We start from the raw sequence: 18281 nt of genomic DNA on the forward strand, positions 1-18281 counted from the left end.
CGTTTGTGCGCACTTTCGGCGTTCTCACCCTGCTGCTGCTCGCCTGGCAGCGCTGCAGCGTAACTTCGGCCTTCCCGCTCACCGCCTCATATGTGACGTGCCCACAAGGTGGAACTCCACCTTGCACATGCTGGAAAGACTGTGCGAGCAGCAGCAGGCCATAGTGGAGTTTCAGCTGCAGCACGCACGCGTGAGTCGCTCTGCGGAACAGCACCACTTCACCACCAATAACTGGGCCTCCATGCGAGACCTGTGTGCCTTGTTGCGCTGTTTTGAGTACTCCACCAACATGGCCAGTGGCAATGACGCCGTTCTCAGCTTAACTATCCCACTTCTATGCCTCCTTGAAAAAACAATTCGGGCGATGATGGAAGAGGATGTGGCACAGGATGAGGAGGAGGAGGAGGATGAAGAGGTAACATTTCCAAGGCTTTCAGGGCAGTCATTCGCAAGGGGCTCCGAGGGTGGGTTCCTGCACACGCAAACGCCAGGGACGCAATTGTCCAGCAGGGGCACAGTTCTGGAGGATGAGGAGGATGAGGAGGAGGAGGAGCTGGAGGAGGAGATGGAACCATGTTCACAGCAGGGTGGCACCCAGGCCAGCTCATGGCCATCACTGGTGCGTGGCTGGGGGGATACAGAGGACACGGACGATACACCTCCCACAGAGGACAGCCTTTCGTCGCCTCTGGGCAGCCTGGCACACATGAGCGATTACATGCTGCAGTGTCTCCACAACGACCGCCGAGTTGCCCACATTCTAACTTGTGCTGATTACTGGGTGGCCACGCTGCTGGATCCCCGTTACAAGGACAATGTACCGTCCTTAATTCACTCACTGGAGCGCGATCGCAAGATGCGCGAGTACAAGCGCACGCTGGTAGACGCCATGCTGCTGGCATTCCCATCTGACAGCGGGGCCACAGTGGAAGCACAAGGCAGAGGAGGAGGAGGAGGAGGTCGCCAACGCAACCAGGGCACCGCCAGCACCTCAGAAGGCAGGGTTAGCATGGCCGAAATGTGGAAAAGCTTTGTCAGCACGCCACAACAAACAGCAGCACCAGCAGCTCAGATGGAACGTCTTAGCAGGAGGCAGCATTTTACCAACATGGTGGAGCAGTATGTGTGCACACGCCTACATGTAGTGAATGACGGGTCTGCCCCCTTCAACTTCTGGGTCTCCAAATTGGGCACATGGCCTGAGCTTGCCCTTTACGCCTTGGAGGTGCTGGCGTGCCCTGCAGCCAGTGTATTATCTGAACGGGTATTTAGCACGGCTGGGGGCGTTATAACAGACAAGCGCAGCCGCCTGTCCAGAGACAATGTGGACAAGCTCACGTTCATTAAAATGAACCAGGCATGGATCCCACGGGACTTTTCCGTACCTTATGCAGAATAGCAATGGATACCGACCTTACCCACCCATTGTTCCATTTTTGCTCTTTCTCACTCTTTTGGGGTGTACCCTCATTTAAAATTTTTGAAAAGAAGCAGTGTTGGCTACCTCGTCCTCCTCCTCAGGGCCAGATTAATGTAGGGGCTATTGGAGCTGCAGCTCCAGGCCCCTACCTTTTATATAGGCCCCGGGTTGGCCATATTCACTGTTACCGCTCTTCTGTCACTTGTAAACACAGAAGTCTGGCTTCTATGCTCGCTTCCCCAGGCAGCACCCTCAGAACCTCCCCACACAGCGTGAAGGCCGGACAAGGAGGGACAGTTGGCGATGCATGGATGTGTTTATGGGCTTCAGAGACAGCATCCCATGTTGAATTAGGCATGCATGGCTGCACCCTTCCTCCTCTGGGTGCATGGCAAGGCACGGCCCTTAAGGCCCTTCAAAATCCTCAGCACCAAGCCCATGATGCTGTTAATCCGGCCCTGGTCCTCCTCCACCGCCGCTTCCACCTACACCGCCCATAGGTGTGCGCAGCCTATTGCATTAAGGTGTGCACCCCAAAGTTGAAATACACATGCATGTGTTTGCCAGCAGGGAGAGTAATGTATCGGGGCCATGTACCTGTAGGCAAGGAGAAATAGAGCAGAGCAGGTCCCAGGGAGATCTTTCCCATCTCCTCACTGGCAATGCTATGTGCCCTAGGTGATTAGGGTGTGCCCAGGCACACCCAGCACACCCTGTGCGCACGCCTATGTCACCGCCACATCCACCACCACCTCAACCTCCCTCCTACTCCATATGGGCCTCGTCCTTCAGAGATGAAGAAGAACATTGTTTTATTTTTCTGTTTTTTTTTGTTGTTTTAAGTTATTTCCCTATCCACATTTGTTTGCAGAGCACTTGCCATGCTCTTAATTACGTTTTGCTGCCATTTGCAGCACTCTAGCCCTTTCCTTTGGTGTTTTAGAGCCATTTTAGTGCCTTAAAGTTCGGGTCCCCATTGACTTCAATGGGGTTCGGTGTCCGGGAAAAGTTTGGTAAAAGTCCGGGACACGGACCCGGACTTTTTTTTAAAGTTCGGCCGAACCCGTCGAACACGGACATCTAGGTGTCCGCTCAACCCTACTTATAACTCAAGATGATGTTTGACGAGCATGATGACATTTCCGGAGCTCGTGATTATATAAGTAATTATATAATTTATATTTTCGATTGATAAAGAGGTATATCTCGTAACGGTATGTACTTCACTTGCTTTTTTTTCCCCTCTGTTTGGATTGCCCACAGTTCTTTTTCACACAACCAAGGGATCCTCGCGCGGTAAAGGCTGCATTACTATTTTTGGAGTTCTCTGTCTGAAAACACCTGAGCGTGATAGCAGGATTCAGTGCCGGGACAAGGTCATCTAGAGCCCAGGGCGAACATGCCAAAATGTCCCCCCCCCCCCCCAAGAGAAATTAGCATTATGTGTCAACAAAAATCCCCCACCCCATAAAAATCTAGCACTAATCTGCATGCTTACCCCAAAGCGTAAATTCACCCAACACCCCGTAAATTCACCCAACTCCCAGTAAAAATCCACCTCCTACTGAAATCCCCTCCTTTCTGGCCCACATCTTTGCACTCCTTCCCCCCAGCTAAAATCCTCTCTCCCCATATGCCCCCAGCACAAATCCCCCCAAAAATAAATTTCTCCTCCTAGCTCAAACCCCTCAATTGTTCTCTCCGAGCACAATTCCTCCACCCCCACTCCAAATGTCCCCCAGCACAAATTCCCCTCCCCTATTCCCCATCCTAGCACAAATTCCCCCCCCCCCACACAAAGTTCCCCTCCTATCACGACTACCCCTCAATCATCCATAATAGCACAAATCTCCCCCAAAAAATTCCCCTCTTAGCACAAATCCCTTCCTCCCTCTACTATGTCACCTACACAACACCCCCCCCCCCAAATCCTCCCTCCTAGCACAAATCCTGTTCCCCCTCCCAACACAAATCCCACTAAATCACCACTCCTAGCACACCTCCCCCCAAATTTCCCTTCCTAGAACCATCCTTACCCCATGCCCCCCACCCCAATTTTCTCCTTCTAACACAAATCCCCTCCCCCCAATCTCCTCCTGGCCCCCCAAGTCACATGACACCACACGGCCCAGGGCAGTCGACCCTCCAGCCCACCCCTTGTCCCAACCCTAGTGGGATTAATGATTTTTTGGTGACACAAAGCTGGGAGAACTGTGATTAATGGGACACACAAGAAGAGGAGAGCATTAATCTGAGGAACACATACAGGAGCAGTGATCAAAGGAACATGTGAACAGTGATCAAAGGATGAACAGTAAACTAAGGCATACAGGACAGCCACAGGAAAAGGAGAACACACATGAGACTGCAGCATGGGGGGAATACTCATTTTGTGTGAATGGCTGCAATTATCGGCTTACCAGCCGCTGATCACCTTTATTCATAATTTAGCATAATGTAAGGAACCTTTCTGCCATGCAGCCAAATTAAAATTGAAAAGTACCTTTAAGGCCCCTTTCACACTTATGCGACCTAAAATTCGTGTGATTTTACCGCAATTCGGCTGCCGTGATTTTGACGCGATTTTGCCGCAATTTTGACTGGACTTGAAGCAATGCCTATGTCTTTGGACCTAAAAACACATTAAAATCGTCCCACAGTAGTGCAGGGACTACTTTGAAGTTGTTGCGACTTGAAGTCATACAGATATGAATGGTACTCATTGGAAATCATGTAGTACAACTTGTCATGGGACTGTGCAGTCCCAAATTGCAGGACGAGTCGCACAAGTGTGAAAGGGGCCTAAAGGGTAAATACCTGCTATTTTATTTGTTGGCAAACAAATTATTACATTAACTTCAAGGGTTTTTTTTTTTTTACAAAATATGTATGTAAATATTTTGCAAAATAAAATACTGTTAACTTAGAATTCATTTTTTTGTTAAATACACATTACAATATTGAACAATTGCCTCTAATTAAACACATTAATATAGGAATCTCTGTCAAGTATAACAAAACAAAATTGCTATAAATAACTGCGATCATACCTGATTCTGTAACAAATGTCACAGAGGGGCTCACTGGTCCAAAACCATGTGGATTCTTTGCTTGGATTTTGAAATAATATCTTGAAAGAAAAAGAAAGACATTTTAATGTGTTCGTAACGTTTATTGTGAGAAAGTCATTTGTTTGGATGAAGTACACTGCATGATGTAATGCTGAGCATAATTGCCAGCTGTACTGTACAAAAAAGCTTTCTTGCAAACAAAACTTGGAAAACATGTATTATTAAATAAAAACACAAGATATAACTTATTCCTAGGAAATTTCAAAAGGTTTCCAATTTTTTTCCTGCTAAACAGCTCTGTGACCATCAGCATTTAGAACTGCTCGGCTTTATCTGCCATGACACAGTATTAAAGGGACACTCCAGACAAACAGCTGTATACACAGTAGAAATAAATATATGTGTATTCTTTGTCATAGCGTTTGTAACTTTGTACAGCCAATTTTTTAATTTACACCTATTTTTCACACTTTACGACCAGACACCCAGATAGCGAGCAATTGAGAGGCAAGTTTGAAATCGACCGGCTAAGCTACTATTAGTCTTGCCAGGCTTCTCAAGTTTGATGTACAATGGCATCAAGTCCGCATTGCATGACTCCAGATCAACTTTCTTTGCAAACATTCTGCAAGTCTGTTGCTGCAAGTCTGGTTTAGTTATGTTGTGCAATAGTCATCCCACCACAGGGGTCACTGTGGCTTGCAGAGCTCTTGCTGTAGACACTTGGGGTCTGGTATGGATTTTAAGAGGAACTCAACGCCAAGTGTAAAAAAAAAATAAAAATGGCATGGGATCTCCTTGGAATCCATACCAGACCCTTATCTGAGCATGCAGTCTGGCGGGGAAGCAAAGGGGGGCACAAGCGAGTGCCCCACCTGAACCATACCAGGCCCCATGCCCTCAACCCCAAAGCACCTTGTCCCCGTGTTGATGGGAACAAGGGTGTTTTTCCCACAAACCTGGGCTCTGGTTGTTGGGGTCTGCAGGCAGGGGCCCCAGATTCTGCCCCCCCCCTCATGTGAATGAGTATGGGGTACATTGTACCCCTACCCATTATCCAAAAAAAGTGTCAAAAATAAATAAAAACAGTGGACAGGTTTTTTTGACAATTCCTTTATTGAAAAAATAAAAAACTATGTCCCTAGATGTAGATCCAATGCCTGCCAAACGCCCTGCATATTCAAATGTTCGCCGATGGCTCAACTCTACTTGCCAATCAAATTTGCTACAAACTGGAAAAGTGTCAACTAGAACTTCAAGTGCTCTGCAAGTGAACAACTTGCCAGTGGAAGAGTGCTGCAAGTTAAAAAGATTTAAAATTGAACACTATCCTTGCTATCTTGGAATACATATTTCCTGTTTAAGCAATTTATTGCCCTGTTTCAGCAATGCAGCTTTCTATGACACTCCTCCACCTTCAATTTCCTCATTGGATAGTGAATCAGCACCTTTGCATTTGTCCAGTGAACAGTGAGCTGACCCAAGAAGCAAAATATTTAAACTTGTAAGTAACATAGTAACCATACTGACTAGCAGAGGTGTGTTTCTGACAATAATGGCCAGCCAATATTGCAAAATCCTTGGCACAAATTAATGTAGTTAATAGAGATGGCCTTGCAGTTTGCCCGACGGTTGGTTCGTGGCGAACTTTGCTCATTTGCTGTTCGCCAATCATGCGAACATATGGCGATGTTCGCGACCGCCATATTCTTTTACATTGTGAAGAACTTTGACCCATGACACATCCATCAGGTGGTACAGGACAGCCAATTGAGACATTTCACCACATGGACATACCCATTTACATTATAAATAGACCTGATCTGGCTGCCATTTTACATTCTGCCTTTTGTCAGTGTAGGGAGAGGTTGCTGTGTGGAGCAGGGACAGACTTTTAGTGACACAAATCGCTAGCAAATAGGTCCACAAAAGTCCTTTTAAGGACTGGTATAGGTGTACTATTGCTTCGTCTATAGTCTGTCTTTTGTCAGTGTAGGGAGAGGATGCTGTGTGGAGCAGGGACAGACTGGTAGTGACACAAATCACTAGCTAATAGGTCAGCAAAAGTCATTTTAAGGACTGGTATAGGTGTACTTTTGTTTGGTCTATATTCTGTCTTTTGTCAGTGTAGGGAGAGGTTGCTGTGTGGAGCAGGGACAGACTGTTAGTGACACAAATCGCTAGCTAATGGGTCCACAAAAGTCCTTTAAAGGACTGGTATAGGTGTACTTTTGTTTGGTGTGCAGTATATAGGGGTGTAATATACTTTTTTTTTTTTTTTTAAATCAACAAAAGTCTTTATTGAAAAAATAAACACATTGACAAGGAACTTGTGTGCTTGTACAAGAAAAGCGCAAAATACAGTGCAAAGACAGTGTACTTGTAACATGCGGCCATACACATATAACAACTAGAGCGGTGGCATACTATGCAATTCCGAGATCATGAGGAAGGATTAGGTCGGTTTCAGACTCAACAGGGCACAGGAAGAATTCCCTACATGCTAACAATAGTTCACAGAGTCCCCGCTCCAGAGTAGTCAAATCAGGAACATCATGCAAGAAGAACAATGTGAGAAAGTAGAGAGCAGGTCTAGATACACGTCTCCGGGGCCTGGACCCACCTATCCCAGATTTTGCTGTATTTGGATGGACAACCACGGTGAGCATAAATCAGCTTCTTATAGGGCAAGGTATTATTGACTTCCTTAAGCCAGTCATGAAAGGATGGGGGGGTGACACGCATCCATTGTCGTGCAATGCACTTCCTGGCTAGAAATAAAGTCTCATGCAGAAATTGGGCAGTAAATTTGTTTATGCTGACATCTGGAAAAATTCCGAGCAGACAGGGTTTTGGGGCCAGTGTCAAAGGAGAGCCCATGGTGTCATGTAGGAACCCCACCACTTGTTTCCAGAAGCCTTGCAACTCCGGGCAGTTCCAGAGGAGGTGGTAGAATGTGCCCGGCTCTCTCCCACACATAGGGCATGTATCCGAGGTGTCTCGATGGTATTTAGCCATCAGGATTGGTGTCAAATAGGCCCTGTGCAGCACGAAAAGCTGGGTCAAGCGATCTGACCACTTCGGGGACACCAATTTGCAAATGTCAAGAGCATACTCCTACTCCTCATCCTCCACAGGACCCACATTTCCCTCCCACTTGGATTTGATGGCATAGGCCAATACCGTGGAGGAGGGGAGAAGGAGTGCATTGTAGAGATGCGATATGAGCTGTTTAGATTCAGACCCCCTGACCACTTCGATAATAGAGATTGGGGCTATGTCTGGTATAGGCTGGGGAAATTGAGAGGAAAAGGCGTGGCGAACCTGTAGGAACCTAAAAAACATATGATGGGCATGCGCATCAGGGATAGAGGCCAGCTCGGGGAGGCGAGCATTACGCCACAACGGCGTGTGCTCATGGAGTGAGGGAAGGTCCAACTTAGCGGACACAACATCCCACACCCGCCTGTATTGAAAAAGCATAGACGTCTTGTCTCCCCGAGGCTCGGCCCCCCCGCACACCAGTGAGAACCAAAGATAAGGGGTCAGCGGACGCATGGGCCAAGGACGGAGTCAAAAGGGCCAGAAATCTCTCCCTATCTGAGTTGTGAAGGTGGAAGAAATGGGATAATTGTGATGCCAGATAGTACATGTTAAAGTCCGGGAGCGCCAGGCCGCCCAGGTCCGTGGGATTCTTGAGTTTCCGCCAGGCAAGCTTATGTCAGCTGGATCCCCAAATGAAAGGTTTAAGAATGGTGTCAAATTGTAGGAAATACTTGAGGGGTATGTAAATGGGGGTATGCCATAGAATGTAGAGTAGTTTGGGCAGTAAAACCATTTTGACCAAGTTGACTCTACCTCTAACCCCCAATGGAAGGACCGCCCACGTCTGAGTTTTGGATTTGAGTAGTGCAAAGAGGGGCTGTAGATTATCTGGTAGGTAGTTTTTGGGGGAGCTAGTAACCTGTATCCCCAGATACTTAATACGCTCTACCATCTGCAGCGGGAATCGTGGGTCCACAGAGCAGGGGGAGACATCATCTATGGGCAAAATCTGGGACTTGTCCCAATTGATCGTTAAACCAGAGTAACGGCCAAAGTGCTCAATGAGGGCATGGGCATTGCGTAGGGATTCATCCGGATCAGCCAGGTACAGCAGGGTATCATCCGCATACATGCCTATCTTTTCCTCTACAGAGCCAGCACGGAGGCCGCGGGTGTAATACACTTATAATATACTTTCTAATATAGAAAGCATATTATTGTGGATTTGAAGCGGGTGTTATATAACAATATACTTTCATAATAGTGTATTTGGGTACTGCAGAAATGTTGCCTCTTTCGCTGCGTTACCTCTGCTACACACAGTGACAAACATTACTGGGAAAAAAAGTATTATAACTGGTGTGATATACCAGTGGCCCCCCCAAAACGACAGATTGAAGCGGGGTGTTATATACCTTCTTCCACATATACTGCGCTTCTCTAGAGACTTTTGTCACAGGGTCATTTAAAAAATGACAGGCAGAGGAAGAGGCAGGCCCTTCCGCAGGGGTGGTAGGGGTAGGGCAGGAGCACCAGGCCGGAGCCAAAGAGTGAAGTTGCAGAAGGTGCGTTTGATTACGTCAAAGGTTGCACCAGACTTGGTTGAGTGGCTCACTCAGCCTTCCTCTTCTGCACCCTCCTCATCCTCTCTATCTGCACCCTCTTCACTCTCTGCTGTGTGCACCCCCAAAGACACCACCACCAACACCACCACCACCACCATATACCGTCCGCTTGAGTCACAGGAATTATTTTCTGATCCATCACAAGATATTTACGATGCGCAGCCATTCTTGGCATCGGATCAGGAAGAGGAGGTAGCAAAAGCCGCAACTCAGCAGTCTGACGACAGTACCCAGATCAGCCCAAGGAGGTTGGTCCCCGCTGTTGCTGCCTACTCCGAGATCTCTAATGTTAGTGGTGGAGAAGGTGACGTCGATGATGCAGAGGCAAAATTTCTGCAGTAACCAAATACACTATTATGAACTTATATTATTATATAACACTCCGCTTCAATCTGTCGTTTTGGGGGGCCACTGGTCTATCACACCAGTTATAATACTCTTTTCTAATTGCGTTTGTCACTCTTTGTAGTTGAAGTATCGCTGCAGAACTGCTCACCAGTCACAATGCTGCACAATACCTATCCACTATAATATGCTTTCTATATTCATCCAGCATTACAACTTCCTCATCTTCCTGCTCCTCGACGGCTTGATCAATGACACGACGCAATGCATGCTCCAGAAAGAAGACGTAAGGTACAATGTCACTGATGGTGCCCTGGCTGCAACTGACCAGTTTGGTGATCTCATCAAATGGCCGCAGAAGTCTGCATGCGTCGCGCATGAGCAGCCACTGGTGCTGTGAAAAAAACCCAAGCTCCCCAGAACTTGTCCTGCCGCAGAGTTTGTACAGGTAGTCGTTAACTGCACATTTCTGCAGGAGCAGCCTATCAAGCATATACAAGGTTGAGTTCCATCGCGTCGGGCAGTCACAATCCTGCCTTTTTCTAGAAAAACATGAGGACGGCATGATGGAAGGTGGAGTGGAGGACAATTGTGAGGAGAGAGGAGAAGGAGAATAAGCTGGACATTGAGAGCCTGGAGTGTGGCTTTGTGGGTTCTGACGGCGTTGCTCCCACTGGGCTCGGTGATGATAGTCCAGGTGTCTTCTTAGGTCCCCTTCACACATTTGGTGGATCTGAACAGTCCCCCCATGCATGTCTATGGGGCATCGGATGTCAGTGGAGACAGGTCCACTGGCACTGACATCCGATCCGTCAAATCTGGACAGATGGAAACCCTATTTTCCATCCGTCCAGCGGATGACCCTAGGTGAGTGTTGGGCTTATGCGTTGACTGCAAAGGTTCCAGCATCAGGGAACGCATAGACCGACAGGTGTCCGACTACATCGGGTTAACGACCGATGTGGACGCTCTGAGAAGTGATGAACCCCTGGACTACTGGGTGGGCAGGCTTGACCTCTGGCCAGAGCTTGCACAATTTGCAATGGAACTGTTGGCTTGCCCCTCATCCAGTGTCCTGTCCGAAAGGACGTTCAGTGCAGCAAGGGGGATCGTGACTGATAAGCTCACTTGCCTAGCTTGTGACAGTGTCGACTATCTCACATTTCTAAAAATGAATGAGGCATGGATCTCGGAGGAATTCAACACATGTGACCAGTAGACCATGCTTGATTCAAATTCCTCATGACAGGCCACAAATATCCGCCACCACCCATAACAATTCATGGTCCCTGTCTTAAGTAAATACAGCGGCATAAAAGGCCTTTTATGTCCGTTGAATGCCTAATTGCTACAGTCTGTCCCTGCTCCACACAGCAACCTCTGCCTACACTGACAAAAGACTTTTGTGGACCTATTAGCTAGCGATTTGTGTCACTATACAGTCTGTCCCTGCTCCACACAGCAACCTCTCCCTACACTGACAAAATACTTTTGTGGACCTATTAGCTAGCTATTTGTGTCACCAACACTCTGTCCCTGCTCCACACAGCAACCTCCAGACACAGAATACAATGTTCTTTACTGTCAGGTGAATGCCTGTGGGCTGGGCTTACACCTTAATTTTGATCTAATACTTACCAAAGTATTATTCTCAGTGTTGGTAGTAACTGCGTTTAAGTAAACGGCATTACTTAACGCAGTTACTTTTCAGGGTAACGAGTAATCTAATTGATTACTCGTCCTCTCCCTGTAACGCCGCTGCCGCTACTTTCGGCTGCGTTACTGCATTTACATCTACCGCCACTAGATGGCAGTAGATGTAATTGTATTCCCCCTCTCCTCTATGACCGCTGTCCGCGGTACTGTAACTGGAGTGGAGCGAGAAGAGGAGGAGACTCGGGGGGAGACTCAGTCGAGTGAGTCACACGAGTCGCCGTCGGACAGCAGAGCCAGCAGCACAGCGTGCCATAGAGAGCATAGAGTCCGGCGGGCAGCGAATCGGCGACCCGACCCAGCCATTGCCAGTTTGCCACTTCACATAATCACTTGTTGTGACTTTTGACAGCCTGGCAAAATATATATAAATCAAATATATAGTCCAGGACTCCACCACCGGCACCACCACAGGGCAGCAGGAAGTCCACCACCACCAGTCTACCAATGCACACAGCAAGCCCAGAAGAGGAGAGAGGCACAGACAGGCAGGCCTGAGGCCTGGAGGAGGACGGAGCCAGAGGGACCCGACCCGGACCACAGTGTGCCAGTGTCTGGCCTGCCAGACCACACCACCACCACCAGCAAGCCCAGCACAGCAGGTACCAAAAAAAAAAACCTCAGACTCAGTCAGTCACAGTCACAGACAGTCAGGACTCAGACCCCCACCAGCCACACCGCCCACCACAGCATCCACCACACCACCACCAGTGTGCCACACCACCACCAGCAGCCAGCCAGTCCAGAGACAGCAGTAGGCAGCAGGTACCAAAAAAAAAGGTTACTTAAGTCAGGTCAGGAGTCAGGAGGACTCAGACCCCCACCACCAGTGGGCCACGTCACCACCAGTGTGCCACACCACCACCAGTGTGCCACACCGCCACCACCAGTGTGCCACACCACCACCACCAGTGTGCCACACCACCAGTGTTCCACACCGCCACCACCAGTGTGCCACACCGCCACCACCAGTGTGCCACACCACCACCAGTGTGCCACACCACCACCACCAGTGTTCCACACCGCCACCACCAGTGTTCCACACCGCCACCACCAGTGTGCCACACCACCAGTGTTCCACACCGCCACCACCAGTGTGCCACACCACCACCACCAGTGTTCCACACCGCCACCACCAGTGTTCCACACCACCACCACCAGTGTTCCACACCGCCACCACCAGTGTGCCACACCGCCACCACCAGTGTGCCACACCGCCACACCACCACCAGTGTGCCACACCACCAGTGTTCCACACCGCCACCACCAGTGTTCCACACCGCCACCACCAGTGTGCCACACCACCACCACCAGTGTTCCATACCGCCACCACCAGCGTTCCACACCGCCACCACCAGTGTGCCACACCACCACCAGTGTTCCGCCCTGCCACCACCAATGTGCCACACCGCCACCACCAGTGTGCCACACCACCACCAGTGTGCCACACCGCCACCACCAGTGTGCCACACCACCAACAGCCAGCCACTCCAGGCAGCAGGTACCAAAAAACAAAACAAAATACAGTTACTCACAGTCAGGAGGACTCAGGACTCAGACCCCCACAGTGTGCCACACCGCCACAACTATTAAAGATCTCATAGAACGTAATTGCATTATAGAATAGTAAAAAAAGTCACAGTTACTTTGCTTAATTAACTAATTACTTTTTCAACGTGGTAACTGAGTCAGTAACTCAATTACTTTTTGGGAGAAGTAATTTGTAACTGTAACTAATTACTTTTTTAAAGTAAGATGACCAACACTGATTATACTCTTCTCACTAAAAGTATTATCAAACATTTTAAATGTATTAAACGTAGCCAGAAGTGTCTTTCACTTTCAACATTCCTCCTAGGGTGCCACACAGGAACCCTATATGTCTTTTCCGCTGGTCTGAAGGCAGATACCTATGCCAAGTCACAGCAGAATGCAGGTGTCACAATCTTGGAGTCCATTACCTGCAACAGCATGTCTGTTATAAACTGGCCAGTTTGGTACTCAAGTAGCAGAATTGAAGCAAGAAGTAACATAGCTGGAGATCAAGCCAAAGTTGGCAACCAAATGTATCAGGTTTGAAGTAGACAGTGACGAAGAGTTGTTGATGAAATTTTAAAAACTGTGAAAATTGCAGCCCCAGTATACAAAGTATATTGTGACAACTCGTATTAATAATAAAGTGTAACAAAGTGATAGTCCACCAATAAACAGTGCAGAGTAAACCAAATATTAGTCCACTCTAAAATTGTCTTCATTAATTAATAAACAATCTGCTTGCCAGTTGTATATATTCCATAATCTTCCCCCATCAAAAATCATGTGTGACCACGTGTTTTCACCACCGCCATACCTGCGCACTAATAGCTACAAAAGAAAGCAACAAATGGTACATGATAGATAGAGAAGCTCCACAATATGAAATGGTGAACATTTGTTATGTAACTCCTCTTTAATAAGGGACCAATACTCCACATCTTTGATGGTATCTAGGAGGAACGCTCACCAGATGGAGCCACAAAACGTAGTATATAGTGCAGTATTTTATTCAAATAAAATATATACAATCATTCAGTGTGAGAGTTTTATGATGCGGTTTTACTGGGTGATTGTAATTATTTAGTTTGAATAAAATACTACACTATATACCACACGTTTTGTGGCTCCATCTGGTGAGTGTTCCTCCTAGATACCATGAAAGCTGTGGAGTATTGGTCCCTTACTAAAGAGGAGTTACATAACAAGTGTTCACCATTTCATATTGTGCAGCTTCTCTATCTGTCATGTACTATCTTCTGCTTCCTTGTGCAGCTTAGAAGCTGGTGAGTGTGCAGCGGTGGCGCTGGTGGAAACACATGTTGATGCATGTTTTTTGATGGTGGAAAACTGGCAAACAAATTGTATCTTAATCAATGAAGGTAATTTTAGAGTGGACTAATATGTAGTCACAATCTAACAAGACAATACAAATGTCTGTGATAGCTGCACTCACGGTATATCCACATATGTAATATATAAACCATAAAAACAAATATTGTGTTGCGCTATCATTAGAAAGTACATAAGGTCATTATAATAACCATACTATCAAGTGAAAAAGAAAGAAAATATGTGATTTATTACACATGTGCAAGTAACAAAAACATCAATCAACAATCCATAAAGTCCAAGAAATAAAGTGCTTCAGTGCAAAAAAAAAAAGTTAATATAAACATTTAAGTGTTAACAAACTCCAGTGCTCCAAAAGTGCATGAAGTAGGTATCTTCCCACCCACACAGTGCACTCCTCACTCACTAGCCCCTTATCAGCTATTAAGACCCAAGGATTGACGTCAGGCTGTGCCTTATCCCAGTATCCCTATGAGATGGATGGATGTCAGGAGCCAGGATTCCAAAATGGACAAAGCCAAGCAAACAGGATGATCCACAATCAACCGCTGGAACTCAAGGTGGAAGTATAACTGTGCATAGACCCAATATTCAACACGCAGGAGTAAAATACAGCCAAACACATGCAGCACCCTGGTGGGTGTGATGGCATCACAGATGTAGCTCCTTCCAAGGCATTTCGTTTGAACGTTATCAAGGGGTAAAGGAGTAGTAGTGGTGTGTGCAGAGTATTGTTTTTATATACACAAATCCAGCCCATTCATTATCTTTAGATGGTGTAAATTGACCAGAAAAAACGGCGGCCACATTGCCATGGTCCAGGCACTAGAGGCCAATCACTAACTCCCATAGGGAAATGGACTGCCGCCACCGTCCGCCAGAGAATCAACCTCCCTAGTGATGAAGCGGCGGCCAAATTACTGGAGCCAAATGTCCGAAAGAGGGAAAGGACTATTTAATCACAAGTAGTGTATGCAAATACTCACAAAACAGAAGCTAAAAATAAAAATATACTGGCAACACTTAATGATAACATTACAGATTACAATGATCTTATGCAATTTTAATGATAGCACAACTCAATATTTGTTTTTATACTTTGTATCCTGGCACTGAAATTTTAAAGTTTTTTAGGTATTTGATTGGGTTTTGTATACTGACCCTCCCTGCAAGCTGCCCAAGTGATTGTCTCCAGTGCTGACTGTTTTCTGCATAGGGTCAGTACACAAGATACTGGCATAAGAACAATAATCTAGCAAACAGGAGGTACAGAGGCATGACTTAAATAGATGGTTTAGGCTCCATGTACACGGGACGTTAGAAAAAACGTGCTGAAAAGCTAGTTCTGACGCCAGGAAAAAGCAGCTGTTAAACGTGCTTTCAGTAGCTTTTTCCATTGGCGTTATTGCACGTTTGGCCACGTTGCGTTTAGCAGTGTTTTTTCTGCCTCCATTATAAATCAATGGTTCCCTATGGGAGCCTATTGATTTGAATGGAAGTCGCACCGCAAGTCGAATCAGGATGATCCGATTTGCGGTGCGACTTGCGCTGTGAGAATCTTGAGGGAGAACTCCACGCCAAAAATGGGAAAAAAATGCGTGGGGGTCCCCCCCAGGTTCCAAACCAGGCCCTTCGGGTCTGGTATGGAATTTGAAGGTAGCCCCCCGCCGAAAAAACGGCGTGGGGACCCCCCCAAAATCCATACCAGACCCTTATCCGAGCACGCAGCCCGGTAGGGCAGGAAGGGGGAGGGGACGAGCGAGCGGCCCCACCCCCCCTGGACCATACCAGGCCACATGCCCTCAACATGGGGGGGTTTTGGTGCTTTGGGGCAGGGGGAACTCTGCACCCCCCATCTCAAGATGCAAGACATATTTTAAAGACCAACTATGTGAAAAAAACTTAAGCAGGGTTAAGGAAGCTAAATACTTCTTTGCCTTAAATGCAACCTTCTGTCATGCAGGCTCTCTTCTACATTCAGCAAATCTGTTTGTTTACATGTCGGGATTAGTACAACTATCCCTGTACTCAATGCCGCTCAGGTCTAAGCACAGCAGGTCACATAGACCCCAGTGCTGCAGTTGTGTCTCCACCTCCTTTGCTCCAGGCCATTTACCAAAACATACACAGCCCCAGGCTTTCACAAATATGACTAAAAAATAATATTGTTTTATAGACCAGGGGTTTTTAAAATATTTTAATCAAGTATTCCACATTCTTTATATTTATATATGTTTTAACATAATTAAAGCTAAACTCCAACTTTTGATATACTTTACATAGTGTGTCCCAAACTATGTCCATCACTAACATGTGCGGCCGCTATGTACAGCATACCACACTGTGTCCTGGGTTGGAACCGAGACTCCCTGTCTCTTACCCAGAACACAGTAGAGTCTATCAGATCGGAACTCAGCCATTGAGAGAAAGCAATGTATTCTAGCAATGAATACAAAGCTTCTTCTGATTGGTTGAGTCAGGCCGGCGGGCTGATGATGTCACAACCTCTGACCCAGCCAATCAGAGGAAGCTTTATATTCATTGCTAGAATACATTGCTTTCTCTGAATAGCTGAGCACAGATCAGATAGACTCTAATGTGTTCCGTGTATAAGACCACAGTGCGATATGCGGTACATAGCCTCAGCTACATATACTTTATACTGCAGATCCAGCGGAGTCACATGTTAGTGAGAGACATAGTTTGTTTGGGCCAAGCTGGCCCAAACAATGTAAAGTATATCAAAAGCTTAAAAATGTCCATCTTTAAATATCCCTACATGATGTACTGATGCATACAGAATTGCATTTATTTGTGTTTGTATATATGTGTTAAAACCTCAGCTTTTTTGTGTTTTTGTATCTGTTAAAACCTTTAGCTTTTTTGTCAATGGTGTTAGAAACAGTAATTTTCAATTGGTTTTGGAATCAGTTAAAAGTTCACATAACGGGGGCATGTCTGGATGCCGGTCACGCAAGCAGCATCCGAGAGGAGCTCCGGGCAGTCGGCACATAATCTGTCACCATCCTTCGTTGTGTGCCTTCTCCCTGACCAGCAACGCCACAATCAGACTGCCTTCACCATGTGGAACCGGTTGATACCCATATTACCCACCTGAGGCCGTCAGCTGGTATCTGCGCTGCAGAAGCCTAATCGCGGCCTAGCCGCCTCCACGCTAGTCGCGGCCCGGCACCGTGGGGATCAGAGACATCCGCCTATAGTATGGTAGGAGCCATATCTCCCCTTCCACGGTTCGGCACTACATTTCCTGCCTATAATTCCACCGTCAGGCCTCCCTGGCCCGCTGCCTGCAAGACTAACCTATCCATTTAGGCCTCTTCTCCCGGACCGGGTCGCCATCTTAACAAGGCCCGAGCCGGCCTACCTCCAGCTCCTACCTCCAGGGACCTCTATGTCTCCCCCATCTAGCTGAGGGGACCACATACAGTTTACAACTGCAGGCCCTGCTACTGGTAAGCCCCTCATTATCAAGACCGACAGGAGATACAACCGATACAGCCCACTGTGGCCTGCACGCACTCTGCACCATATTTTCATAAAAAAGCTGACCCTGGAGTGCCACTCCTGCACACATTTGGGAACCCTGACCTATCTTGTCTATATGAAATACCCACAAAAGTAATATTATAGTATAGTATATACTCCACGGAAGTGTAATATCTTGATACACATCAAGTTGGAGGGCTCCACCACTACTTCCTATGTGCTTCGGGGAGGTGCTATAAAACAACTTCATATATTCTGCAATAGCGCAGACCTGTACAAATCCACTTTTAAGATCTCCTGCTAGACCACAGTTCGTCTGCTTCCTCTCATGATACAATCATTCTTTTGATGTTTTTGCTGTCTCAACTCCTATAATGTAACCACTTGAACCTGCAGTATAGCTCACCAGAACCATGATATACACAGGTTACCCTCCTTTGCCATCTTTGCCGTACTTGCTGCCAACAGTTTGCCTCTATGACCTCTATTAAGAGAAAAGGCTTGCATAAGCCGGGCAAAATGATGGACTTCTTTAATACCCCACATCATTTCAACTTTCAAAAGCCCACAGCGAATTCGGGGGAACCCTCGCATAGCTCTCCACATCAATGGAGTAGCTCCTATTCCTCACCTCCTCAAGGCTCCCATCACATTGCCAAAAGTTCACAT

General features: G+C 47.0%; 1 protein-coding gene across 1 annotated transcript in view; it reads right to left on the bottom strand.

The window, feature by feature from the left end:
• FNDC1 (fibronectin type III domain containing 1) overlaps window positions 1-18281 on the bottom strand; it is a 304707-nt gene that overhangs the window by 14851 nt on the left and 271575 nt on the right. Inside the window, exon 16 of the mRNA XM_082249137.1 lies at window positions 4471-4550. Within this exon, the coding sequence (XP_082105263.1) occupies window positions 4471-4550 (80 nt within the window). The remainder of the gene's footprint in view (window positions 1-4470; window positions 4551-18281) is intronic.

Source organism: Pelophylax lessonae (genome assembly GCF_965119305.1).
Source record: "Pelophylax lessonae genome assembly, chromosome: 3".
NCBI classification, from domain to species: domain Eukaryota; kingdom Metazoa; phylum Chordata; class Amphibia; order Anura; family Ranidae; genus Pelophylax; species Pelophylax lessonae.